Source organism: Sinocyclocheilus anshuiensis, unplaced genomic scaffold (assembly GCF_001515605.1).
Source record: "Sinocyclocheilus anshuiensis isolate Anshui unplaced genomic scaffold, SAMN03320099.WGS_v1.1 scaffold2806, whole genome shotgun sequence".
NCBI classification, from domain to species: Eukaryota; Metazoa; Chordata; class Actinopteri; order Cypriniformes; family Cyprinidae; genus Sinocyclocheilus; species Sinocyclocheilus anshuiensis.
In genome coordinates this window covers 194867-222169 of record NW_015542896.1, presented here as the reverse complement: position 1 = coordinate 222169, position 27303 = coordinate 194867, and the positions used below count along the sequence as shown (strand labels likewise).

Below are 27303 nucleotides of genomic sequence, written 5' to 3'. Positions count from 1 at the left end.
GATCTCAGATGCCTGTCTGTGTGATGTCACACAGACAGGCCCCTCCCATGATAGTTTGATTGACAGTAGTGTTTTACCTTAGCTCCGCCCTGAGTGAGTTGTCATCAGTCCGCCATTGTTTCACCGCCGGAGCAGATGTAGACAAGAATGACTCCTAAGCGATTGAGGTGTTCTGTTGTTGGATGTAATAATGAACATAGCAGTCGTCATTTACTCCCGACATCTGAGCCGCTGAAATCGCAGTGGATTACCTTTGTTTCTGAAGGGTATGCGTCCCTGATCTACATAAAATGCATCTATGTTCGTGCGAATCATTCATGATCCAGCCTCATCTACAGAAGAAGTGAGTATAATGTTTTGTAATGAATCTTTGCAAATCGCCTTTCCTAATAATGTGCTAATTAGCAAGTTTCACAATGAATGCAGCTAAAGTAAACAGTCTCTCTGAGAGCAGCTGGAAGAGAGGGGAGGGGTCATCATAGCTCATTGACGTTTAAAGGAAAATGCTACAAAAACAGCTTGATCTGAAAACAGCTGTTTTTGACAGGGTAAAAAAGGTGTTTTTTACACTACCATTGAGAAATTTTAACCAAACTATGTTACAGACTTTTCATTAAGACCCTAAAGAATCATATCAACTTGTGGAAAATGGGCATCCTATGACCCCTTAAAGGCAATCAAGCTGCCAAAGATCATTTAACCATGGCTAACTCACATTCTGTTTATCTAAATTATGTGTCAATCCTGCTAAATTCAGATTTTTGTAGTCTAAAAATGACACTTTGTAAATATCAAAGTACAAATACAACCTGTCATGTCACTGAAGTTAGTTATCAGATGCTAGTTGAGAAATTTAAGTTAAATATTTATCTATTGCCATGGCTGATAAATGTATTTAGTGTCTAAACAGTGCAGTAACTGTATACATCACGGGTTTGCCCCTCATTGGTATAATTCACCTCATTTATTCTCTCCAATCAGTGAGCACAAACTAACCACCCATCAAACCGGTAGCCAATCACTGGCCTGCTTATAAGCTGCAGAGAGAGAGAGAGAGAGAGAGAGAGAGAGAGAGAGAGAGAGCGAGAGAGAGAGCGCGAGAGAGAGACTTAGACTTTTCTTCATGAGGGTAATGAGGGCAGCTGGAACATGGGATATGTATAGGATTTCTTCCATGAGTTCTGACTATGAGTTGGCTCTTCAATCTCTCTCATGGAATATTACAGCGGCTGCCAAACCTTTGGTTATTAATGAACCCATGTGACCCGGCGAGGGGACTGCATACTATTTCAGACTGACTTTTATGAGACAAGGGTTGTGACAATAGAGAGAGAGACAGACACATTAGCTCACACTCACATGCACAAATACATAGAGTATGGTATTTGCACACACTACTCTCTTGTGAAGCTGTACAGGTTTTGATCATTTCTTTTGGCCAAAATGTTCTGCCTTTATTGCCTGTGAAACTATTATAAATATGGTAACACTTTAAAATAATGTTCCATTTGTTAACATAAGTTATGAATGAAAAATACTTCTAAATTATTTATTAATCTTAGTTAATGTTGATTCCAACACTTACTAATACATTATTAAAATTAAGTTGTATAAAGTTGTTGTAATAAGTTGTATCTATTAATGTTAGTTAATGGACGTGAGCTATATGGACTAACAATGAACAGTTGTATTTTTATTAACTAATGTTAATACCAATTAATTAATAAATACTGTAACAAATGTACTGCTCATTGTTAGTTAATGCTAGTTAATGCATTAAGTCTAGTTAACAAATGAAACCTTATTGTAAAGTGTAACCATAAATGTATACAAACAGTACCAAATCTTTATTTTTGTCAAATATGAAGCCAAAACTAAAGGTAAAGCATCCTCATTACTGCCTAAGTAAAGACAGATCTCAGTACTGTAAAAAAATAAAATAAATATATATATATATATTATTATTTAAAGTTGTAAATTAAACAAAGATAACTGGAGTATATTTTACAAAAAAATCTATTTCAGTTTACTTCAAAATGTCATGTTTAATTAATTGTTACTTGCTGTTACTTCTAAATTGTTTGTGAAATTTACTAACAATTCCTGTGTTAAAATGTAGTGTTTCTACATAATTTGAGTGATTAATGTGACATAATTTGAGTTTTATTGTGACAGCTGGTTAGACATTTCCCAAATGCATAAACATAATGTAATGTAAGTGCAGATTATGCAATATAAAAAATATAAAAGTTTATCAGCAATTTTAACAAAACTGCATTTCTAACCGTTATTTTAGTACCATTAATATACTATTGTAGTTTTTATTATTTTAAATATATATATTATAAATATATAAATAAATATATATACCGTATATATATATATATATATATATATATATATATAAACAATTTTTAAATAAGTAAAAACAAGTTTATATTATTTTATATTTTAGATTACATTTTATCTTATTTCAAGTCTATAATAACCCTGTTTCTAACGCTAATTAACTTTCTAATTAAAAGTTTCATCCAAACACTGCTGCTTTTCATTTTTTTTAAACCATGACAAATTCAAATCTAACAAAGTCAAATTTAACTTGTGTAATTTTACTGCCCGTGATCACAAGAGCTTCACAAATAGCTGCTTGAACCCTCTATGCATGTGTTCACTAAAAATAGCCATAATTCATGCATTCAATGCATTCATGTGGGTTTTGATTTATTCATTCATTCCAGTTTGTATGATTTGTAAAACTAAAGTTCAGTTATTTACCAAAGGCACAGTGAAAACATGTGCTTTTAACACACTTTGGATGCCTTGATGCTGCATTACTATCTAGGGAGGTGAAGGTGCATGTGGAGCCATTACAGAGTGAATGCATTTGTGGAAAAAAGGTTACACTGAAATGCAACTCAATCCCGTAACCTTTGACCCTCAGCATCAGTGGCTTAGTAAGCAAATCAGAGAGCATTCATTTCTCAGAATTCAACTTCACAGTCCTGCCACTGCAAACCACATTAACAAGACAAACCAAATGGGATATAATGACAACAATGGAGCACACAGACACTGACTATCCCCATCCACACACTTATACGTGAACACCCAGTCCCTCCCTCTCGAAAACTCATACACTCTCACAAAGAAGACCTAAATGTAGGTACACTCTGTGAAGTGAATGACCCCTCTCTGCTTGATGTTCTTCTGATAGGATTTCTCTTTGAGAGCTGTATTGAGGTCATGGGTCACCATTTTCCTGTTGCTTACATCAAGCTGATGAGAATAGAAGAGGGGAGAGAATGCAGGTGAGACTGGATCAGTTCATCACTCCTACAGGCCACTCAAAGCAAGACACTGTGGATACCACATCTCGGAATGTGACTGAAAAATGCTATAAAACATTCATAAATGAAACTAATTAAAGGTGAATTCAAATGATATTCCAGAGCAGGAGTTTCGATCTTGTTTGCCTTTTGTTAGCAGAACCGGTATGACTAAAATGTTTACTTGACGTAATGCTTAGCGTACAGAAAATGTCATAACAGCTTCACATGTAATTAGAATTTTTTTTAATTAATTAACATTTAATAGCTTTTAAAGATCATGTACTTGTTTTATTTAATTCTAACTTTATATGTCTTTTTAATGATACACTTTTGTTTAATTGATCTTGGCATTAGCATTTCTATCACAAAAGAGTGCTAAATTACTAAATGTAAATGTAAACTCATATTGTTATTTTTTGTATTATGTATATAATATTACAGTATTTTGAATGAGCTTTTATTAATAATAATATAATATAATCTTTTATTTGCTAATTTTCATTTTTTATATGCTTTTGTTTTTTTATTAGTATTCTTTCAATATTTCTATTTAGCTTTCATTTTAATTAAATTTTTATTTCTGTTTTAGTTTCAGCAATTCTAATATTCCAGCTTAAACTTACAGTATTTTATTTCAGTTAGGTGCCAAGGCAACATTTCTCATTTTAATTTTTTTAAAAACATTTTTCATTTTTCATTCATTTTTCTAACATTATTTTATTTGAGCTTTATTTCAATTAACAAAAAGTTTTAATTAGTTTTAGTTAACGATAAAAACAATGAAACCCTGTTTTATTGCATACAAATAAGACTATATATTTAAACTACATATACAATATGTGCATACCAATATTACCTACATTTTCTACACATAATGACAAAACACTTTTTCTTACACACAAATAACACCCAAAATTCTATTTCCAATAGATAAATACAGTAGTCTTTTTTGGTTTTAGTTAGTTAATTACCTAATGAGAGCAAAACAGTTTGACAAAACACACAGGAGTCACATAAAAATCAACAGATGTTTAGTGTGTGATTGATTTTGCTCTAATATTCATACAGACAATCAGTGACCCTGGGAGAACCTAGTGATCATTCAATAGTGCTTTCAACACTGATAGACACCCCAGGGACTGTGGAATTTATTGCAAGTGGTGAATGTGGAAAAAATCTCTGACTTTGTTTAGTTACTCAAGATACTGTTGATAAGGGTAGAGTCTAGCAGTCCAGGAGACCCATCTTCCTCTTAAGGGACTCGGGCATCTCAGGGGGCGGTGGACGGGGCAGACGGAAGTACACCTTCACTGAGTCGTAGATGAACCACTGTAGTGCGGTCAGTGTGCCAATCATAATGATTCGAGCAAAAAGACCCTTCCACACACCTGTGGGAAAAACAGTGCCCATATGAACATTCATTTATACACAGATTGACTAGACCTGTTACTAAACTGTGCTAATCTATCCCTCTTATCTCATGTCATGACACTTAAACATGCCAATAAATAATTAACAAAACGAATTGGTCATTACTAATTTCTAATGAGATCCCTATGATGCTGAGCTGATCAAATGGGAATAAATCCAGGAACAACAGCCTCCTCTTTTGGTAATAAAGAGTATTACATCCCTCTGCAACCTCAGTGAAATGGTGCTTCAAGGTCTAAAGTCTTTTATGAACAATATAATAACAATAAACATGTATAAACAGTTTTTAACAAATTAAAAAAAAAAAACAATTTGAGAGGGGGAATAAACAATGTTATACAAAGAGAAGCAGAAGATGCCTAAACAAGCGAATAGCTTTCAGTTTTTTGTTTGAGGGCAAAATTGATTCAGTATAATGTATTACTTATTTTTTAAATACCTAAAAGCATGGTTTCTTTCCTGAGAATTTGCATTCATCCATATAGAATTTAGCCTTCAAGAAATATAAAAACTATAATAAAAAATAATATAATAATAAATAAATAAATTCGACCACAGGGTGGTCCTTTGACATAAATTGCACATGCTACAGTTTACATCTGTATCTTTAATCAACAAAGTATTTATTTGATCAACAGCTGTTGACTGTTATGTGTAATATATGTGTATGCAGTGACTCACCTGCAGGGCCCAGACTTTTCAGCACCTCAACAGTTGTATAAACAGTTTTTAACAAATTAAAAAAAAAAACAATTTGAGAGGGGGAATAAACAATGTTATACAAAGAGAAGCAGAAGATGCCTAAACAAGCGAATAGCTTTCAGTTTTTTGTTTGAGGGCAAAATTGATTCAGTATAATGTATTACTTATTTTTTAAATACCTAAAAGCATGGTTTCTTTCCTGAGAATTTGCATTCATCCATATAGAATTTAGCCTTCAAGAAATATAAAAACATATACTCATATGTGTGAGTTTGTTTTTCTGACTCGCATGGAGACCCAACAGCACGTTTCCATTGTCAAATAAAACCTTTTCACCACCTCAACAGCTGAACTGCCTTTCTCTTTATTCAGTACGGACACCACAGAGTCAGCGGGATGGGACACCACAGCACAGAACACGCCAGCTGAGAACAAACATTCAACACAGCTTATATGTATCTATATCTATTGATGCAAACTTGAGCCAGTTCTCTTTTCAGATATATATCATGCTAATCTGTATGTCTAAATGTTTCTAAACTTGTACCTAAGGGCCTAACCACTTTTGAAGTTAACTTACCAATATAACCAGCAACAAAGGTCACCACCAGCTGCTCAGGTTTGGAGCACTCACTGCGCGGTTTTGGTACTATGTACTTGTACAGCGTCTCCACGGTTCGCTCGAAACAGGCAAACTTCATCATGGTGTAGGGGATCTGCCTCAGCCACAAGGGATAAAGACCTTTATAGAACCTGCACAGACAATAACACCCACAATCAGGACTCCAGCATGTTTTTCCACTAAAGAACCTTTAGGTTCTTCATGGAACTACTGATGTTGCTTAAAATGCCTTTATTTTTAAGAGTGCAATGCAGTCAACGACAGTCATTTTGTACAGTTTGGTCAGCCTTAACCCTCTAGATGTCTTTTTTGAGCAAAAAATAAATAAATAATAATAATAATTTGCGCTTGATGAATTATATATATATATATCTGAAAATATACATATATATATATATATATATATATATATATATCTTTATATCTTTTTTATTTATTTATACAATATATAGCCCTGTATAAACATTTAGAAAATACATTTGCTTCATTTGAACTGTAATTGGAAATAATGCATTTTTGCTTCTAATATTTGTATAGAAAAGGTTTAGAAGTAAATATGGTCTAGATTCATGAAATCCCCTCAAAAATGTGTTATTATTAAAGAATAAATATTACTGAAACAAAATATGGCATTCATTTCATAATTCATTTCATTAACAAAAAAAGCTTATTTGGTACGTTTAGACCTCCGAGGATCGTAAGTGTGACCCCTAAGTGAGGAATACCAGAGGGTTAAGGATCTACTCACGCTTTTAGCCCCTCCTCAGCATGCATTTTGGGGCCGCACTCTCTCAGGGTGTTAGCATAGCCGGGCTGCGTCTGGATACGCACTTTACACGCTTCCATAGGAGCCAGTGCAATATCCACATTCTGACAGTCGGAGTTCACTTTAAATATAGTAGCGTATTTTCACTGAGCATCCAACAACCAACCAACAACTGAGTAATGCCAGCAACCAAAAAATGTCCAAAAAATCGTATAACACATAATAACAACCATAACAATTACTGCAAACAAAAAAGCAACCTAAATAAATACTAGGAAAATAACAAATAATAAATAATAAATAAAACAAATAAAATATAAGAGGACAAAATAAAAAAAATATGCAAAAGTCATATTCCATGTCTAATTTTTGCAACCAACTTTCCAATTCAGAAGATAAAGACGAAGAACTTCTTACCATCATAAGCTGCTGCAGCAAGTTTGCGTTTTATCTGCTGGCTCTCTTGTTGCTGTTGTGGTTTCATGGAAAAAAGAGGAGTCTGGAAAGGATTCAACCGTGCCTGCTGTGTTAGGGCAATTGGGTACATTTTCACCAGGGTTTACTGCTAAAACAGACAGGTGACAATTAAAATCAAACAAAAGTAAGCCGTTCTTGCATACATTGCTTAGAAATAAAGCACTTATCTCTCATTCAAGTATTTGAGAAATTCATATTGAAAGAAATAGTCCACTCACTTGTTGGTTGTAAAGAAACGGCGCCTCCTGGGTGCATCAGCGGCAGGTGAATCTAAGACATCAGATGACCTCAGACTAAATCCCCCTGACCTTCTGTGACGTCATCACACTGAGAATGAACACCAACCCATTTGAAAGAGGAATTGTTATTATGGGCCACACTAACATTCATAAAAAAATGAAAAAATAAACCACACCATTCTGTGTTGAGTTGTTGGTGTAAATATGTGTCCAACTAAATTATAGTAACTGATGGTTGAGTCTCACTGCAAACTTCAGCTCATGGTAGTGTGTGTGAGCTTATTACGCACAGCAGTGGCTGGTGTAAGGCGATTAAACGCAATGAGACTCTCTATTCCTGGACCAGAGCAGAGGGCCTTGCAGAGTTATATCCTCCTTACCTATCCCAGATCAAAGTAAGGTCAGACTTTCCAGTGTCTCTGTGAAGAACTGCTGCAAACCCCCTCTCAACTTGAAGGCAATACATTTAGTAGAGGAAGTGTGCTAATAAATTAGGTCAAACATATACACACACACTTATCAAAATAAACCAGCCAACTGAGATGTAGATGATATGAGGTAAACTGCTTTATTAAACCATATTCTGTCATATATATAAAAAGTACCTGAACGCTCCCAGATTTCTCACAAATCTACAGCACCTTATAATATAAAATAAATACATATTCAGAATATTGAATGGTAAATGCATCAGTCTTAAAAGCAGAGTAAAGGGCATAATGGTGGCCATTTTACCCATTGTCCAGTTCTACCAATGTAACATCAAGTATCAGGATCTTACAATGTTTATGAACCCAAATTTTTAAAGTCACTCAAATTTAATAGTGATAATTTCCAAATTTGAGAACTAGACAGTCGAGTTCTTGTTGCAAACTCTCAATTAGGTTGTTCAAATTAATTGTTGACGTTACAAAACTACTTGTAACGCCAAGATCCCAAAATAACAAAAATGAAATGGATTAAAATGATAAAAAGATTAAATGGCATTACATTGCAAAACAGTTTATTGAAAATATTTGTATTTCAGCAACATACACAAATACTACAAGGGCCGTCAATGTTAAGATACGGCACCTATAAAGAGCTACATGTGAAAATAAATGCAAAAATAGTCACAAGTAGACACTAAATGTAGTTTACAAACAAAACAAGTGTATTTAGCTAACTCCTTCAGCACTTCAACTCAGTTAGACTCACATTCATTGACAGCACCAACAATTATCTGTAAAATAATGTACAAATGACACACACACACACACACACACACACACACACATACACATACACACTCAACATACAAAAGGCAAGAAAAGTGACCGTTTTAAAATTAAAACCAGGCTTCATTCCTCTAAACCGGTTCATTTGGAAGAGGGTATGAACAGACATGATGCAAAAGCTGGGGCTTTCTGTCTTTGTATGAATCTATAAAGATCGCAGATAAAAGTCCACGGCTGCTGTATCAACGGAGACGTACTGCCCGAGTATGATGATGAGGGAAAAGACTGGGGCGATCCGCATAACATTCATTTGCTGGTGCTATCATCTGCGCCGCTCTGCTTGAAGAGTCCAACCTCATTAGTCTCCATGGCCTGGTAGACAAAGAACAGGAATCCAGCGACTGCACTGAGCAGCAGAAGCTGCACCCACACAGGCAGGCTGCGCCGCGCTCTGGTCTTCACAGCAGGGGGCGCCACGAGCTTGGAAGCGGTTACACGTGGAACAGATCGGGTCTCTGTGTAGGTGGAGGAGGAGCTGGTTTCTCTGAGCTCCTTAAGACGGAGACGGGATTCGTCCAGCCACGCGTCACCGACCAGAGGCCGGCCAGCTGCTCCTCTGATTGGTCGGCGACAGGTAGCACTAAAAATACATTTGAAAAATAAGTAAATATTTTGAAAAAAATCTGCTTCAAGGAAATTTACCTCGTTTTAAAAGTTTTATTTTTTTAATAAAAAACAAGAAAAAAAAAAAAGACATACTTTTCCAAAAATACTTTTACTTTGTCCATACATTTTAAAAAAAATTGATTTATAGTGGTTTACTTGCAATCTTTTGGTACTTATCGGTTAGCTGAAATTATCTGTTGTTTGTGTATACAAAAATTCAGTTTTATAGGTCATAACACTCATTTGTTCAGAATTAAAAAAAAAAAAAAAAACAATGCCTACAATCACTTGAATAAAATTCTTTTATGATAAGCATGTTAATACTTTTGATATTTTTTGGGAGACAAAAGTCAGTGTGATACAACTGTCTGAAAAGAACCAAGTTGTTTGCCACAATCTTTTATTATTATTTTATAATTACATTTTTTTCTTTAAAATTGTATAAGTTTAAAGGGAGTTTTAAATCAGATTTGTAAAGACATGGACGCTCTTATTTCTGTTTGACTCTGGTGTTTGATCAGTGCAAGTGCTCTTCCCTCCATACCTGATTCCAGTAGGGGTGCTGAGGTTTTCATTGGGAAAGATCTCTTTAAGCACATCTCTCTCTACCGTCCTCGGGGTCTGATCAATAGCAGACACCTTTTCAACCTGCGCACAAAGACAGCCACAAAGACGTGAACACTGGTGCGGGATATAACATCACCACAAACATTGCAATACTGAAGATCCATGTTGTCAGCTTTCACTTTAAAAACAAAAGAAACACGTTACATCACACCACAGCCGTGCATAACCTCAGTGACTCTTGAATCCCAAGTTTCCTCATTACCTTTACACACCTGTGGAGCCAAAAACCATAAAGATCATGAAATTACCGTTGTTGTCTTTGGCGTCTCCGTCTGGCTGCTATCAAGTCCTCGGACAAAAGTGATTTGGGAAAAGAAAGGGGTGATTTTGGACTGTCTAGTCTTGGTCTTTGGTGAGCCAAAGCTCTCCTGATAAACCAACAACGTAAACTACAGCTCGAAATTCATGTAACATTGTAACCTATTACCATGTCAAAAACAAATGTCCATAAATGAACAATTATTCAACTGCAAACCTGGGAATGGTCATATGAGACAGGAAGAGAGTCCTCTGAAGCTGTACGTGGGGAAGAATCCCTAAAAGAAACTGAGTGTGATGGGAAAACCTCTCTTCGGCCATCACAGGAAGGTGAAAGACAGCTCACCATGTCTATCAAGGGTTTGGAAGGTTTGGTTTGACTCAAATGAGGCTTTGAGAGCTTCGATACGGTGACAGATTTGACTTCCTGTGCCTTCAGAGAACAGAACAGAACCTCGTGAGCTACTAAAATGAATGTTTAAAACGGTTATGAACTATCCGTGGATTGCCACGAGACGTACCACAGGAGCACGGCTCGAAGGTCTACAGTTCAGTATGTCCTGCATACCCTGGCCATCCACCTGAGATTATGAAAATGTAAGTTAAGATCCTTTATGTTGCACAAATATGCATTTTGAGGCTGACTAGATGGACAAAAGTACAAAATGGTGGTTTGACATCTATTATACGTTGATTTAGAGCTAAAACCATTAATTAATGATGGATGTGTGTGTATTATCACCTCAACGCAAGCAGTATTAAGCAGGGAAACGAGCGGCTCTCGATTGGATGGTCTAATCGGAGGGGAAGTGAATTCAGCGGCATTCTCATCAAACTACAGAGAAGACATTTGAGTCACACACACACACACACACACACACACACACACACACAAAAAAATGACCAACTCTATTAAATGTGATGCTTTCATTCTCAAGTTGAAAGACATGGAAGATTTATAGAGGGTTGGCACCTTGTCAGCAGGAGTGGCGCCATGTAAACCGGATAAGGCAGACTGGTAAGGAGACCCATAAATGTGCCATTTTAGTGATTCTGCCCAGTTAATTGCAGAAATGGAGGAGCGCTTTGAGGGTTTGGGATCCTTTGGCTCTACCTTTAATATGACACCATAAGAAACACTGTGGCACTGGAAAATGAGCTGCATCATGTTCATGTATGAGGTTTCTTCTGGACCTACCAAAGGTTGTACTTTCATCCTCACCAGAGGAATAGAGACCTTCAATACTGAGGGCTCAGAGAAATCCTACGAGACATGATTTCCAAAAAAACAAACAAACAAATGAGGCATGTTGTTCCAAACCTGTATGAATTTTCTTCAGTTGAACACAAAAGATGACATTTTGAAGAATGTTGGTAACCACATGCCGGTAGCCATTCACTTCCATAGTATTTTTTCCATACCATAGAAGTCAAAGCAAACCTGTTTAACTGCCAACATTCTTCAAAACACCATCTTTTCTGTTCAACAGAAGAAACTCACTCACACAGATTTGGAACAACTTGCGGGTGAGTAAATTATAGAATTACATTGAGAACTTCAATTGTTTTGCCTTTCAAATTAAGATCTCAGATGAGGGGTTTTAAGCAGAACGACACCTTATCAGTAACAGGAGCCTCATTCAAATCAGGCCGATATGAGCGGACTGGTGCGCTGCGTCGTCGCAGAAATTCAGTCTTAGATGAGAGCTTTGACGTCTTGTCTGTGAGCAAAGGTCTGGGCTCTTTTCTTGTTGCCTTTAATATAAGGACAAAAGCATGTTCATGAAGTCAGTCTCATAATTTAGACAGTTGGCACTACGCCAGTGTCATGGCCACCTACCACAAGTCCTGTTCTTCTCCTGTCTTGAGTAACAGGGAAGTACTCTGCAGATGAGAGCTCAGAGTTCTCCTGAAAACACCACACATGCATACAAACCCCATTTACCATTGAGTAATAAAGTATATTTCAGCCGTGGCTCATTTGTGAAACAAATATGAGCTCAACCAAACCCTGTCCACCCGTGTGCAAACCCAAATATGTTTTTTTTTTAACTTTATCATCACACCCAGAAACCAGGTGATGCACATTAATATCATAACCACAGATTATGTTACAGTGTCGTCGCTTGCAGGAACCATCTGATCCAGCCTGTGAGAAGATCTCTTCAACTTTCTCTTAATGTTCAAAACTGGCAAATCTTCCTCCTGCTTATGTTCCTCATCCTCCTACACATCACACAACAAAAGGTCTAGAATTTTCCATACATGAGTAAATGGCTTATCTGATACTGACAGCAGGTATGACAACATTCAAATGTGGAGCAGTCATGTGACCACCTGCAGTAGGTCAGATCTCTTCTACACCAGGTGGTGCTACTGAACCCTGAACAGATAATGCTGGGAAAATATGCAGGTAGGAACATCGCATGGGGGAAAAAATTGCAACTGTTTATATTAGAGACAGTAAACAGTAAAGGGCGAAAGGATGCAACAATTGTACTACCTAAGAAACTTGAACAGCTTTTATGTGAATCAAGATACTCTGAAAAAAAGAAGTCTTTAATGAGAGTATATTCTTGGCTATTTGTTTACAACTGACTTGGACAAGTCTACAAAGAGATGCAAGACCTTCACACAGGAATGAGAAAGCTAAGAGTGTCTGGAGGAAGGGAGGGAATAAGAAGATAAAACAGGATTAAAGTCTGGGCCAAGTTGCAGCTAAAGTGAAAGAGAGAAGGGATATGAGACCGTAGGAGTGCTAGCTGTAATTGAAATCATGTGAACATATCTTCAGTCTGCAGATTTTGCTTCATTTGCCACATACTCACAATTTTGGCCAGGCTACTTAATTGGCCTTAGACTAATCATTTACTCCTGTAACGAGATGCATTTCTGAATCAAATAACATCAATATATTAATGAGAAAGGCAAAACATTATTTTATATACCAGGAATTGTTGGCTGAATTTATTTGATGAAAAATACAGTAAAAATAGTAATATTGTGAAATATTATTACAATTTCAAACAACTGTTTTCTATTTGAATACATTTAAAATGAAATTTGTTCCTGTGATGGCAAAGCTAAATTTTCCGCAGCCATTAACACCAGTCTTGTATATGAAGAGTAGTGTAGATTTGCCACCTCACTCCCTAGATATCGACATAGCTCGACCACTAGGCACAACAGCGGTTTTCCTTTGCTGCAGGTTAAATGGATTAAACAATTTGATTTAACCGAGATGCGTTTTGGCTGATGTACAAAAGCAAAAAAGGAAAAGGAAAAGCACAAGCAAGCACAATGCACATGTTTCGTCCTCCTCACCCTGTTGTGCTGGCCACTGCGTGTTCTGCTGGTCACTGGTGTTTTCCCTCTGCTCCTGATTGGTCTCTCCACAACTGGGATCGGCTCGGCCTCTACTTCTGGTTCAGGTTCGGGCACAAACACAGGGGCTGGAGCTACCGTTTCTGACAAACAGGCAAAAGAGCATTTTTTAACATTTATTTCTATAAGTATGTGCTTAAATAAAGGGATCTTGTTGTCCATTACCTTCCTCTTTGTCGCTGTACTGGTCTGAGTCTGTGTTGCCATTCTGGCTGCCGTCTGTCTGTGACGTCTCTGAGGGAGGGGCCACAGTCTCAGGAGGACCTTGATCCAACAGCTTCTGAAGCCTCTTCTCGTAGACCTTCCGAGTGGACGCTGATGAGAAGACATTGGTTAATGTCAGTGTCAAATCAGTAAAGTTCTTCGGAGCATGACAAACAACAATGCTGAAATATGTTGTTTGATTTAGATGAAAATGTCTTTGCCATCATGAAAGGGTTCTGCCCTATTCATAACAAGCAGTGAGAAAGTCTGCTGCTTTATCTGAAGAGCTTTCCAACATCCATTTAAGGACATTATAACTATTCAGGCCAAAGTTGGACAAACATGCAAAGCTGCATGCTTGGTGAAACTGCTGATTTACTGATAGCCTTGCACAAGACCACAAGACAACGGCATTATTCCAAAGTGAAAACCTGTTTTTAGTTGCTTGTTTGTGCTGTGACAAGGCAAAGTTTTATTTATGTGTATATTACATGTTATATTTCATGAGGTTCTAATAGGGTGTTTTTTTCTGGGGGTATTTCATGTCCATACATGAAAAAAAAAAATGTAATCCATCCTTTATTTTTGCTTATAGTTTACTTTTTCACTGCAACATTTATTTCATTATGCACTTAATTTAGTCTGTTAAATCCCTCCATATATGTAGGCTCCCTTCCATACATTTGTTTAAATAATTAAGTCTTAAAAAAAAAAAATACATTTTAGTACATATCTTAAAATATCTTGTATCACACAAATGCCGTTTAATATATATAGTGGCCCCATTTATTGCAGTTACTTTTAACCAACTGTTCCCAGGTTTTATTTTTTTATTTTAAGGAATATATGAAGCCAATTCTCCTCAGGTTCACAGGCATCAACAGGTGTAGTTCACACACACACCAACTTTTTTGTTGCCACATGTCTTTAAAATAAATGCCACTTGGTTTGACATTTTGTTATAAAACAATGAAGTATTGCTTAAGTGCCCAAATACTTACTTTTGAAATGATATATTATCTGCAATATTTACACTTCACAGCGAGTTTGAATCTAATAAATGTCTCACCAACAATGGGTCCAGCGTTCAGGCCATACTTCAGTAACAGGTCTTTCAAAGCCTCGTTGCTCAACTCAGTGACATCAACATCCTCTGGACGAACTTTGTCGGTTTTCCTGGTGGCTTTCTGTGAAGAAAAGTCACATCATCTTTACATAGTGAACATCAGTCCTGTGATTGATCATTTTCAGCTTAATATTCACATGCACTTTGCAAAGTTGTAGTACTGAAAATGAAAAAATTACATCATGGTAAAGTATTTGAACTTGTTAAAGCAACAGGTGTCTGCCTGACAGGCTCCTGATTACACACTGAAACAAGACGTGAGAGAAAACAAGTGCCCTGCCTGCCTGCTCCGAAATGCAAGCTAGTTTCAAAGGAAAATGTGAGTACATTCATTACAACCCCCAGCCCATAAACATACTATACACACTATTACCTTTTTGAGAAACTCAGGAGCTCAGAGCCAACTGCGTGGAGTTTAAAAACAAGTCCTATGAAGAAAACACGTCTAGCATGTAAGTACAGGAGCAAATGTTAATTGAATAAACCAATCAAGTTAAATTAGACAGTGAAATGAAAAATCAATAATGCTTATGCAAAGTTCCATAGAGATGGCATTAGAGACTGGAGGCATTGCAAACACAGACTTTCGGAGTGGGACAAAGCACGAACAATGAAAATCCAGCCACATTCCCTGGAGTCGAGCCCCGCTCCACAAACACGACCATGTGACTGAGGAGAAATGGTGAAAACAGTGAAGAGGAGGAGGAGAGAATGTGTTACGAGGGGCAGGAGATCGTGAAGGCGCATGAGCTTCAGTAAGAGGCCTTCAGAGGGGCTGATCTGGAACACTGCCTACTCAAAAAACTTTCATAATCACAGCATTCCAGCAGGATGGAGGGAAAAAAACCTTTCCTTAGTCCACGGACAACACCCTCATTTCTGCCAATGTCACACTCAGCATGCGAGTTTCATATAGACTAACTGAATTTTCAGATTAATACTGTGCATCAATAAAACAAACACGAAATACACAAATACACATCACAGTCATTGTTTACACATTTTGAGAAAATTTTAACATTCAATATTAGTGATGCACTGAAATTAATTTACAGAAAATAGGTAACTGAACTCAGTATGTTTTGAGAATGTTGTGTTCTCAGGTGATAAATTAAACCATTCAGTGTAAATTTCTTTGGCAATGAACCGCCTCTCGAAACTTCAGCTGAACAAAGTTCACATATTGCTACTGTTGCATCATTTTTGGTCATCATTACCACTATCCAAAATAAAATTGAGCACCTTGATTCTCGAAAACAGAAAATAATGTGGTCAGAGCCACTGTACAAAGAATCATACTGTACATAGTGATTTTTTTTTATTTTGCGTAATTTTGTCAGATTAAGCTTTTGCTTTTCTGACATTTCTGGTTCCAAGTTTCAGATTAGTAAGATTTATGGGCCATTGCAGAGCTGGTTTTTCAGTCCAGGAAGTGTCTTTCTATAGAAAGAGCTCCAGATTGGGCAACAGCACCCTGACAGACCTAAGCCAAGTCCTGTGGCTTTACACCAGCCCAACCAGCATGCCGTCAGCACACGTGGTTCAGTGTAAAAGTCAACTCTCTGGAAAATTGCAATGATGAGACATGTGGGTTACCCACAATTTACCCAATTGTGACTTTTGCATCACAGCTTCTAAACCAGTTTTATTTGAACACAAAAAAGCATAATCTGGTCCAAACACTTTTACAATGGATTGAAGAGGTTGAACATGAGATCAAACAACTAAATGGGCCACAATTAATGCAACCTGGGAAAAATTAAATCGATGTACACTATTGCACGTCAATAAAAAACATGCCAAAGTGGAGTGTCTCACATGTTTCTGAAATTACTATCTGAGAGACAGCAACTTCAAAGAGAAATGCAAAACACACACAAATCTGGCAGCCGAAGCAGAAATTCCTCTTCACGAGAAAGTATTTCCTCAATAAAGGGACCAAACCCATTATGAAAACAGCCTTGTGATACTCTCATCTTATCCTACAACTCCTAGACCTGTAACTTCCTATTCGATCAAGTCAGGGGTTTTCAAAATCAGGTCCAGGGACCCCCAGGGGGCCACAAGATAGTGCTAGGGAATCTATGGAAAAGTTTTTCTGTACTATAGTGAGAACAGAAAAACATTTTTATATTTATAATATTAATTTTGACCGTAAATTGCATCCTTATACATGACAGGCACACGGAGATATGTACCACGCACACACAATAGCTGCCTTTTAAATTTTGAAATAACAATCCCTGATTTAACTTCGAGTAGTCTTTCATACCTGATAAATACGTACTGGCATTTTTATCGCTGAAGAAAAATATCTTAGCAGGCAAGATAAGGAGGGGGTTAATGACAGGGAAACTCCCATTCAGGTAGATTTCATAATGACAGACCACACTACCTCATTCACTGGAGTATAGAGAGGTGCCTTTAAAGGGTTAGTTCACCCCCCCCAAAAAATTAGGCTGCGTTTTACTCACCCCCGATGCATCCTAGGTGTATATGACTTTCTTCTTTCAGACGAATCCAGTCGGAATTATATTAAAAATTGTCTTTGATCTTTCAAGCTCTATCATGTTCCGTCATGTTCCAGGAGCATGACGTATGAGGTCAGTGTTGCGCATGCGCCGGTGAGTCTCATGAAAACCAACGTTTGTTTACAGGATCAAAAGCAGCAAAGTTTCCTTACTTTAGCAAAGGAAAACAAGTCTCCTCTTGGCTTATATCGAAATCCTCCGACATTCTTCTTTACAAATCCTCGTTTTGTACTTCTAATTAGTTACCGTTGTTTTATTTCGATCTCGCCGCTGTGTTTCCGCGTGCGTCACTTCTGAGCCGCGCATGCGCAAAGCTGACCTCATACGTAATTCCCCCGGAACTGCTTCCGTTTTACAACAGTGAGCGCAAGCTAGATTCAAGTGATTATTACGTTTTGAATATGGATATTTTTCTTACAAAAACGCATCGATTCGCTACAGGAGGCCTTTGTTCCCGACTGGATTCGTCTGAAAAAAGAAAGTCATATACACCTAGGATGCATCGGGGGTGAGTAAAACGCAGCCGATTTTTTTTTTTTTGGGTGAACTAACCCTTTAACATCAAACATCTATGTTAAAACATAAAAGTACTCGGTATAGTTGTCTGGGTGGATGGTTGAGGTAATCGGGTTGGCTGAATAACCAGAACCAACTTGAAACTTGTAGTATTCACTCTAAAAATGTATAAATAATGGCAACAATAGACACACCCTTACCTGATAGAAAAACTAAGCTTAGTCTGGCTGTATTATGCGTTTATAAAATAGCTATTGGTATTAAAAAATTAGTAACAAATATAGAGAAGTGGGGGGAAAAACACTCCCACTTCTCCAAGACCAGGTGCTTAATCACTTAAGCATTATTTATGGAATGCCAATGACCAGCAACATCACCAGATTTAGATGCATATCAAAACCGTGTGCATTTTCTTTTTAAATTACCATGGTATGCTAGATACGAACTACGTACGAATTTCCACAGTATGTTTCTTCCCTTAAGTGTTCATTAATAAAGCTGGGCCTGGGACTTTTACGTTTCCTGTGACACGCCTGAAACAGATGTGGAACTGAGATAACACGTAGCAGTGTAAGATTTTCGACACGTTATAATTTCTGCAAGTCATGCATTTATGATTGTAAATGGATTTTAAACACTTAAGTGAAATTTAAATCAATGAATCAGACCGATGCATTTACGCGGGAAATACAAAGGCTGAGAAGCGTTCGAATCGGTTCTTTCGAACGGTTAGCTTCAAAACCCTGTTCTAAAATGATTATTTTAAGGCACTACGTAAAAGCGCGATACCTGATATATTTCTGCACGACATATTATTGCAATAAGCGTTCAAATAAAGCGATAAATACATTTTGCGGTTCAGACTACATATTTGTCGTTAAGTTTGTTACATGTGTTTTGATTATATCTTAAGGGCGTTCCATGAGCCCAAGTTACTTGTAGCTATGATTCAACTTAAAAAGTAATTTAGAACTTAAATATAATTTAAGTCTCAATTATTGGCTAAATGTATTACTGCATGTTTTAATCTAATACTATTCTAATAAATATATGTTGCGAGTGTGATAAAATTCATACAAATATTTGTGTTTTGTGTAACACTTCTATTCTACTAATTCAATGTTCGCAAATGAATCGTTCAGACCTGTTTTGTAATATAGCTCAATTGATTCACTGAAATGATCCAACTCAAAATAACGATTCGTTCACGAATCGGACATCATTAGTAAAAGTTCGCCATGCCGGTTTGTTTTCATTTGTAAGACATGTGCATTGGTAAACCGGACACCTGTGACATTTATTTACTCTGATAATACTAACCTCTTCATTTTACTCGAACATCTTTTAAAAGATGCACGATTTGATTCAATTTATAAAAATCGAAACTGCGAATTGCATCAACTCATTCAGATTCATTTATATGGAAATCAAATAACCAGCCAAAACAAAGCAAGCATAGCCAAAACAAGTCAGATCAACGACCAACCAACCCACCCTGCCAGAGCGGCTCCTGTTGGAGACCACGGGGGCTGGAGGCAGTTCCTCGTCGCTGGAGAAGACATCCGGAGAGCCACTGCTCTTTTTGTTTTGCGCGGTCAGATTCTTCAAGTACAGCTGCACGTACACGTCCTTCTTCTGGTCGCCGTTCGGCAGAGCCACATTATGGGCCAGCAGTGCACTTTTAAGCTTATCTTTAGTGAGCACAGACGGGTCCGCCAGAAATTCCGACATGTCTGTTAGCTTGAGCAGAACACTATCGCTGGCTGAGACTGATTTCTTTTATGGGATCAGTGACCATCTTAGGAGAGAGACCCCTATTGGACGCGTTCCGCAGAAAGAAGCGCTCTGATTGGTTATTAGACTATTTAAAATCGCTGGCGATAAATAGACGGGTTGAACCACTTGTTTATAAGTTTATAAGATAACTTTAAAAAGATTAGATTTAAACTACAAAATGGCTTCTATTGGTGGACTGATGGGCAATTGAAGTGCAGAACATCACAGCATTAAGTTATTTGTAATTAATGCTTTGAAATTAAAACTTTTATATTATCTCATAAAAAAAAATAATAAAAATGTTCCATTTGATAAAGGTACGTCATCATTTTATTGGCCAAATGATACAACTTATGTTGCAACCAAAGACAAAATTATTAAAGAACTTAAGTCACTTTTAAGTTTTACATGTTTACATATTTCCCAGGCTGTCATGGAAAACATTTATCACAAATTCACACTACTATTGAAAAACATTTGAATAACACGTTCCTCAGGAGCACTTCCGCTGAGAGATGTTATCAAACCGAACATTGAACTCTCGCATTAACAAACAAAATGTACTGAAAGCACATGTTGTAACACCAAAAAAAGAAAAAAAAAAAAGAAAAATAATCTTAACGAAAGTGATCACAGTGCTGCAGAAACCGACCGCTTATGAAGGAGCTGACTGGTGTATCATGGGTATCAAAGTAAAAGCAGGCAGCTGGAGGATTAGCATTTGAACTAGCGCTCTCAGCTCTACCGCCGTCTCCTGATGCTCATATCCACAATGTGTATGTGCGTGTTGGTTTATCTCCACGCTCAAAAGTCATGCTCGGCCGTGCGGTCTGTCTCATGTGAAAAAGGGTGGTGGCACAGCACTCTGCTGGGGTGTGGTTTCCTTGACCCGTCCAGTCCCCTGACCTCTCCCGTGATCTCTCCTCCTTTGCCTCGTTCTCTCCCAACTCAGGCCTTGATCTCTGCTGGAGGGCAGTACAGGACTTCAGAGTTCTCTGATGACAGCTCCTCTGAAAGGGACAGAGAGATTTTAGTGTAGGATACATAATCTGATACACAAGGCCACATATGAAGCCTATTCCTTACCTATGAGGCACTTTCAAATAGAAAAAAAAAAATCACTGATAACCAAATAATTTAATATTGAATTATTGATGAGCAGGCATTTGATTCATTCTCATTCAGGGAGAATTGTGCCAGATATTGTATTAATTACAGCACAACAGAAAAAGCATTTCTTCATGCAAATGAGAGGCAAAACAAGCCACTTGTCAGCTAATCGCTTAAGTAAAGACAAGTGATAGTCTCGCTTAGCCAGACCTTCAGACTAATGGCAGAAGGTCTGGGAACCTTGGCCGCTTTGAATGGCAAGGACCGCCCAAGAGGCCATATGACAGACAGATAAAGCAACCAATCACGCTTTGGTTTCTCCCATCCAGGTACTGACCAGGCTCAACCCTGCTTAGCTTCAGTGGGCGACCAGTCTTGGGCTGCAGGGTGATGGCAGAAGGTCTGGGAACCTTGGCCGCTTTGAATGGCAAGGACCGCCCAAGAGGCCATATGACAGACAGATAAAGCAACCAATCACGCTTTGGTTTGTTCTGCGTCATGTTTAGGGGCGTGGAAATGTCCCCACAATAACAGACCATGTGTAAAACTCTTGGACGTATTTTAAAGATTCTATGCTGCAAACTATAAATATTTCACATACTTTTGAAAATCCAGCGTTCAGTTGATCCTGATAAGCGCTCATTGTCACAGTTGTAAACATAACGGCTTTCTTCTAACATAAGGGGGTTTGGCGTCACGGCATATTTGTTTCCAGGCGGAACGCTAAAGAACGTGACACACACGTCTCCCGGAAATCCTGTATAATTCAACCAATCCGATGACGACTCTGAAACTCCCACAGTGTTTCCAGTTTTGTGTGCCGAATGCATCAGACGTTCAGCCAACTTAGGCAATGACATCTGTCATGAGCCTTTCAAATCTAATGATAGTGCTGCAATTCTGCTGGACTTAGAAAATATAACAATGCCATATTATAAGCACTATATTGCAAGCTTTTCTTTTGGTTAATTAATAGAAGCGTATTAGACTGATAATGTATGTAAAGTTTAGGCTTTCAGAAATAAAGTGTACATATTTTTACATTTTTATTTTGTGATATTGACACTGGTGACAAGAATTATGAAATTTCTATGGTATCAAACATTTTGATATCATGAAGACCTTATTTAAAGCAAAAATAACTAACTATATTGTGATATATATCGTTACTGTGTAATAAAATTACTCATGTCGTGATATAAGATTTTGGTCATATCGCCTACCCCTAAACTGTAAAATAAAAAAAATAGGAGTATTGAAGATAAACATACTGCTACTATTACTACTACATTTAATAGAAGCGTATTAGACTGATAATGTATGTAAAGTTTAGGCTTTCAGAAATAAAGTGTACATATTTTTACATTTTTATTTTGTGATATTGACACTGGTGACAAGAATTATGAAATTTCTATGGTATCAAACATTTTGATATCATGAAGACCTTATTTAAAGCAAAAATAACTAACTATATTGTGATATATATCGTTACTGTGTAATAAAATTACTCATGTCGTGATATAAGATTTTGGTCATATCGCCTACCCCTAAACTGTAAAATAAAAAAAAATAGGAGTATTGAAGATAAACATACTGCTACTATTACTACTACATTTTTTTTTTACAGTACAAATTACAGTCTTAATTTCTTTATTTTAAAGAAAACCACCAAGCTTTCACTTCAGTGAACACAGATTGTGCATAACCCTGCAGAGAGCCCTTAAAACTTCTGTTTTGTTGACAACAGTTGGTTTATAAGCACTTCAAGTTATCATTACAAGTTTAAGACAGTTGGAGCATTTTGTGTTCTCAAATACACATTTTAAGTGACCCAAGCTCAGAGTAGCATTTACTGCAAACTGAGCTGCTCAGAGTCACTCAAAAAACTGGATCATGAGCCGTTTGTGTGTAGAAGAATGCAGTGGTGTGCATATATTTAATTAAATCGCACTAAGCCATATCGCGATTTCGGTTTTAATTCAACCACTTGTGCAGCCCGACATACTTACTTTCTTGACTGTATCTTCACAGTATCTATGTAAACTCACCAGGCAGGACACATTTCCACAGGCCGTATGTTTTCCCTACAGCTGTCTGCCACAGACGCAGAGTGCCATCCTCTGAGCCACTGGCATACAGCTCTCCATCAGGGCTAAACCGCAAACAGTGTATGGGCCCGAAATGACCCTTATATGACTCTGAAAGAGAGACAAACTTAATGTCAAGCATGAAGAAATAAGTATATATTCATGAGCCAATCTATAATAATAAGCTTTGTTTTTTCATAATTTAGTTAATTACATTAACTCAGGAACCATATTCCTACCCATTTCCTCTCTGGTGGTGTAGTCATATTTATAAAGCTTGAAATCATCTCCTCCAGCTACAAATAAGTCTTTCTCAGGATGCAGTGAGGCAGAGTGAATGGAAGCAGGGGCATCAACAGTCTTAATCAGATCCAAACTGAATAAAACAGAAACCGTCTGACATTCAGTTCTCAATACATTTTAAGGGCATGTTTTTGTCCTAATTAGCCCTTAAAGGTAATATTTGCATGATTTGACAGATTGTAGCCATCTACCTGTGGGCTTTGTAGAAAGCAATGGTCCTCCCGTATGTGATAACGAGGATCTCCCCATCAGGAATGTACTCCATGCTGCTGACAGAGGCATCAAACGACAGTGTCTTCACTGCCTCTTTTGTGTTCTTGTCCCAAAGTCTACACATGAAAGACAACACGCACTCAGAATCAGACATACATACATAAACCGACATATATAGACATACTGTAAAATATTTGTCTGCAAAAAAGCAAAGTATCAACTGTAAAATTCAAAGACTTCATCCATTACCATTTTGGCCACTTACCGGATAGTTTTGTCCTCAGCAGCTGAGAGAATCTGTTGGTCATTGTTACACCACAGAGCTTTCTTTATGGCAGAGGTGTGGCCTGCAATCTCCTGGGGTTCTGCATTACAAATGCCATTTAGCTGAACATGTCATTTTATCTTTAAGCAATTATGACTAGGAATTGGATTCTGCAAATCAAAACAAATAAAAAAAAGTCACTTTACATACCTGCTTCAGGTTTGCTGAGATCATAGATGCGCAGTACTTTATCATTCCCTCCAGTCAGGAGACAGTTACTGTCCTGTTGATTTAACATATGCAGATAAAATCTCTTCATTTTAAAAAAATTACTCCGCCCAATTAACAGTGTTCGAAAACATGAAATGAAGTGACATCACTGAAATGACATTATTAATGCTGTGAACATATGGTAGTTTCATACATAGTTTGGATTATAGAGATAGAGAAAATAAATCTTAATATTGTTCAGCCTTATATCTCAACATTTTTGTATTCGAAAAGACTTGAAATGGTACTGTTTTCATTACTTTATTCTAGTATATTTAAAATATTTAATGCAAGAAGTAAACTAATAAATAAATACTGTATTTAAAAATAATACCTGTGTGAAGTTCACAGATTTCACAATGTGCTAAGCAATTATGACTAGGAATTGGATTCTGCAAATCAAAACAAATAAAAAAAAGTCACTTTACATACCTGCTTCAGGTTTGCTGAGATCATAGATGCGCAGTACTTTATCATTCCCTCCAGTCAGGAGACAGTTACTGTCCTGTTGATTTAACATATGCAGATAAAATCTCTTCATTTTAAAAAAATTACTCCGCCCAATTAACAGTGTTCGAAAACATGAAATGAAGTGACATCACTGAAATGACATTATTAATGCTGTGAACATATGGTAGTTTCATACATAGTTTGGATTATAGAGATAGAGAAAATAAATCTTAATATTGTTCAGCCTTATATCTCAACATTTTTGTATTCGAAAAGACTTGAAAGGGTACTGTTTTCATTACTTTATTCTAGTATATTTAAAATATTTAATGCAAGAAGTAAACTAATAAATAAATACTATATTTAAATATAATACCTGTGTGAAGTTCACAGATTTCACAATGTGCTTGTGCGCCAGTGTGAGGACCTCATCTCCAGTGACAGCGTCCCATACCTTTCTGTCAGATTCAAATAAATACTAAAGGTAAAATAACGTTTCACCAATATTACTTCACCCATATCATTTTTTTGCTATTGCTTGTACTTACGCTGTAAAATCTGCTGCGGCAGTAGCTGCTTTTGTAGCTTCTTTATTTAAGGTGGCACCCCAGACAGCACCCTTGTGACCCAAGAACGTCCCCATCCAGTCCCCTGTGTCTCCCTGGCGCAACATAGGTTTGCCATCTGCAATTTTGGATTGCCAAAACAAACTTTCAGATGTATTTTACAGACAATTAATCTTATAGACAGTCACTTACTTTAAACAAATTGTTAAACAACATGCTCAATGCCTAGCAAGAAGACCAGTTGTACTGTCAAGGGTTGGTTTTAAGATTAAAGAACACACCTACCTTTACAAGCGCTAATGAGGAAATATCCATAAGGAGTTATTCCACTGAACGCCAGATCCACAACAGGTCTGGTGTGACCAGAACAGGTGAGAGGAGTCTGTCTCATAGCCATACTCACTGGAGACCTAAAAAAAATGACAGGGCACATCTGGAATTTTACTCAAAAACAGCTACCCGTGTATGTCTAAAAACAAGGTATTTAACAGGACAGAACAGATGTGCTGGCTAACAGGCTTGGCTAGCCAGGAAATCAATCATTACCTTGCAAACACAGCAAAACAACGACACACACCAGTACTTTGTGGCCAAATTACGTATCGGGGAGGACTGTGGAGCTCAGAGCTGCGCTCCCAGCTACAGTGCTGTGCCACCAGCTACACGAGGTGTGTGTGAGTGTGTAAGCTATACTCGAGCCCTCGCTAACGCTACAGGGACATAATGGAAGCACTAGTGTGAAAACCGGCCATCATTTCCGGCCCGCGACGCCACGGGATTGGTCAGAATCGTGTCACGTGGAGCGCTATAATAGTCCTTTCTCTAACATTAAGTACATATAACATTTTTGCTAACACGTATTGTAAAATGTTTATTGTGTAATATAAAAAAGAAGAAAAGCCTATAAGGAAAGCTTATAACCGTGTATATGAGAACATTTGTTCAGTATTATGAGGTACGAGCTCAAAATTACGAGAACGTTATTATGAGGCCGTACGGCATTATAAAGAGAAAGTTTTTCAGTATTATTAAATTATTGTTATTATGACGACTATGAATCACATCTTAACCAAAAGATTTACTATCAATCTTTCAAGTAAACTTTTTGAGCCACGGAGCGCCCCCCGTAGGGAAGTAATTCCTGTACAGGATAAAATTAGAACAATTTTCTTTTGAATACAGTGGTCACGACATGTAATACACATAAACAGGTTGCGGAGGGAAATGTTTTACATACAGACAACAACACAGAAACAGTAATACACAAATATCAACAAATAAAAATGATAAACAATAGCAACAAAATAAAAAATTAAACAACTAAATAAGAAAAAAGGGGGCGTTTAATACATTACACTGGAGAAGAAGAAAAAAACGATTTGAAACTTACATGTCATTAAAGATAGGAAAAGAGTTACAAACAGATACACTTGTTAAAGACAAATGGATCAATTAAATGTATAGCTCAAATTATTTCATGAAAACAAAAAAGAGAGGTCTGGAGTTTGAATATTTGCATCTGTGAATGTGGAATTTTACAAGCCGCAAAATCAAATTCACTTCATCAATCTGTTAACATCCAGTGATGCTGACAAAACTGACCTGTATTCTGTGATGTCATGATAATGCAGGGTCATTATGGGACACGTACCTGTTTTAAAGGCAGGGGAGACATTTCTGGAAAGTCTCACAGAACATTCTGGATGGATAGATAGATAAATATAATGATTGATAAAGTATTATTAACCTAACAAATACATGTGCATCTATTAACCAATCGATCCGTACATATTTATATGGTTTATTTATAAGACAAAGAAATGAAACGTTTGTTACGTTTATTTAAAAGTTACGTCAATCTGAAACTGTAATGCGTGTGATTGCCATGAATCACAGGTTGCTACACATCTTACATAATTTTATCTCTCTGAGAATCTTGCTAAAGGCCATTCAAGATGAACATCGGCAGTGAGCACACATTTTCATGCCTGGAAAACAGAAAAGCAAACACGAAAGCCCCTCTACCTGAGTATTGTCTTAGTGACACAGTAACGCTGAAATCTGTAGATGTAAAGCAGTGTGAGTCATATAGTACCAGCATGCACCGCGACAGTCTCTGAACGCACAGGGGTGGGATCACCTGATAGCGCTGAGAAGTCGGATCACTT

At 37.1% G+C, this 27303-nt stretch overlaps 3 protein-coding genes and 1 long non-coding RNA gene across 8 annotated transcripts; all 4 read right to left on the bottom strand.

Annotated features, from left to right (window-relative positions):
• Positions 1 to 4526: 4526 nt before the first annotated feature.
• LOC107694680 (phosphate carrier protein, mitochondrial-like) lies at positions 4527 to 7270 on the bottom strand. The gene is made up of 6 exons (XM_016494371.1): positions 7231 to 7270; positions 6833 to 6971; positions 6043 to 6215; positions 5802 to 5887; positions 5442 to 5466; positions 4527 to 4717 (listed from the first exon to the last, which is right to left on the bottom strand). Exons 1-6 carry the CDS (start codon positions 7268 to 7270, stop codon positions 4554 to 4556), a joined length of 627 nt encoding a protein of 208 aa, XP_016349857.1. The 3' UTR covers positions 4527 to 4553.
• A 25-nt stretch (positions 7271 to 7295) lies between these two features.
• On the bottom strand, positions 7296 to 7821 carry LOC107694688 (uncharacterized). Of its 2 annotated transcripts, none has more exons than XR_001634908.1 (2): positions 7546 to 7821; positions 7296 to 7415 (listed from the first exon to the last, which is right to left on the bottom strand). It is a non-coding gene; the product is annotated as an uncharacterized LOC107694688 (long non-coding RNA). The 2 variants fall into 2 exon arrangements; XR_001634907.1 differs by having other exon boundaries at positions 7296 to 7412; positions 7546 to 7814.
• A 732-nt stretch (positions 7822 to 8553) lies between these two features.
• On the bottom strand, positions 8554 to 19903 carry LOC107694685 (lamina-associated polypeptide 2-like). 3 transcript variants are annotated; one of them, XM_016494379.1, is made up of 15 exons: positions 19590 to 19903; positions 14992 to 15109; positions 13884 to 14033; positions 13659 to 13801; positions 12465 to 12560; positions 12175 to 12243; positions 11952 to 12089; positions 11533 to 11598; positions 11308 to 11448; positions 11077 to 11169; positions 10856 to 10915; positions 10552 to 10767; positions 10325 to 10444; positions 9994 to 10097; positions 8554 to 9423 (listed from the first exon to the last, which is right to left on the bottom strand). In XM_016494379.1, the coding sequence occupies exons 1-15, from the start codon at positions 19824 to 19826 to the stop codon at positions 9090 to 9092; spliced, it is 2085 nt and encodes a 694-aa protein (XP_016349865.1). In that variant the 5' UTR covers positions 19827 to 19903; the 3' UTR covers positions 8554 to 9089. The 3 variants fall into 3 exon arrangements, with proteins under 3 accessions (XP_016349865.1, XP_016349864.1, XP_016349866.1); XM_016494378.1 differs by having other exon boundaries at positions 8555 to 9423; positions 12450 to 12560; positions 19590 to 19902; XM_016494380.1 differs by lacking the exon at positions 12465 to 12560 and having other exon boundaries at positions 8555 to 9423; positions 19590 to 19902.
• A 275-nt stretch (positions 19904 to 20178) lies between these two features.
• Positions 20179 to 26828, bottom strand: LOC107694684 (serine-threonine kinase receptor-associated protein-like). Of its 2 annotated transcripts, none has more exons than XM_016494377.1 (10): positions 26787 to 26828; positions 25421 to 25545; positions 25118 to 25253; positions 24946 to 25027; positions 24552 to 24624; positions 23850 to 23949; positions 23563 to 23700; positions 23308 to 23444; positions 23030 to 23179; positions 20179 to 20881 (listed from the first exon to the last, which is right to left on the bottom strand). In XM_016494377.1, the coding sequence occupies exons 2-10, from the start codon at positions 25530 to 25532 to the stop codon at positions 20820 to 20822; spliced, it is 990 nt and encodes a 329-aa protein (XP_016349863.1). In that variant the 5' UTR covers positions 25533 to 25545; positions 26787 to 26828; the 3' UTR covers positions 20179 to 20819. The 2 variants fall into 2 exon arrangements, with proteins under 2 accessions (XP_016349863.1, XP_016349862.1); XM_016494376.1 differs by lacking the exon at positions 26787 to 26828 and adding an exon at positions 25682 to 25889.
• Between the last annotated feature and the right edge of the window lie 475 nt (positions 26829 to 27303).

What these genes read in the sequence shown, in the direction of transcription:
- LOC107694685 (XM_016494378.1), bottom strand. Translation starts at nt 19,826, where the DNA reads ATGTCGGAATTTCTGGCGGACCCGTCTGTGCTCACTAAAGATAAGCTT. An exon ending in ACAGGAGCCGCTCTGGCAGG is followed by an intron (nt 15,110 to 19,589) that starts GTGGGTTGGTTG and finishes TTTTCTTCACAG; the next exon opens with AAAGCCACCAGGAAAACCGA. An exon ending in AGGCTCCTGTTACTGATAAG is followed by an intron (nt 11,599 to 11,951) that starts GTGTCGTTCTGC and finishes CATGTCTCGTAG; the next exon opens with GATTTCTCTGAGCCCTCAGT.
- LOC107694680 (XM_016494371.1), bottom strand. Translation starts at nt 7,270, where the DNA reads ATGGTAAGAAGTTCTTCGTCTTTATCTTCTGAATTGGAAA. An exon ending in CTTTGTTGCTGGTTATATTG is followed by an intron (nt 5,888 to 6,042) that starts GTAAGTTAACTT and finishes GTTTGTTCTCAG; the next exon opens with CTGGCGTGTTCTGTGCTGTG. An exon ending in GAAAAGTCTGGGCCCTGCAG is followed by an intron (nt 4,718 to 5,441) that starts GTGAGTCACTGC and finishes TTTTTCCCACAG; the next exon opens with GTGTGTGGAAGGGTCTTTTT.
- LOC107694684 (XM_016494377.1), bottom strand. Translation starts at nt 25,532, where the DNA reads ATGGCTATGAGACAGACTCCTCTCACCTGTTCTGGTCACACCAGACCT. An exon ending in TCTCAGCAAACCTGAAGCAG is followed by an intron (nt 23,950 to 24,551) that starts GTATGTAAAGTG and finishes TTTGTAATGCAG; the next exon opens with AACCCCAGGAGATTGCAGGC. An exon ending in CACCACCAGAGAGGAAATGG is followed by an intron (nt 23,180 to 23,307) that starts GTAGGAATATGG and finishes TCTCTCTTTCAG; the next exon opens with AGTCATATAAGGGTCATTTC.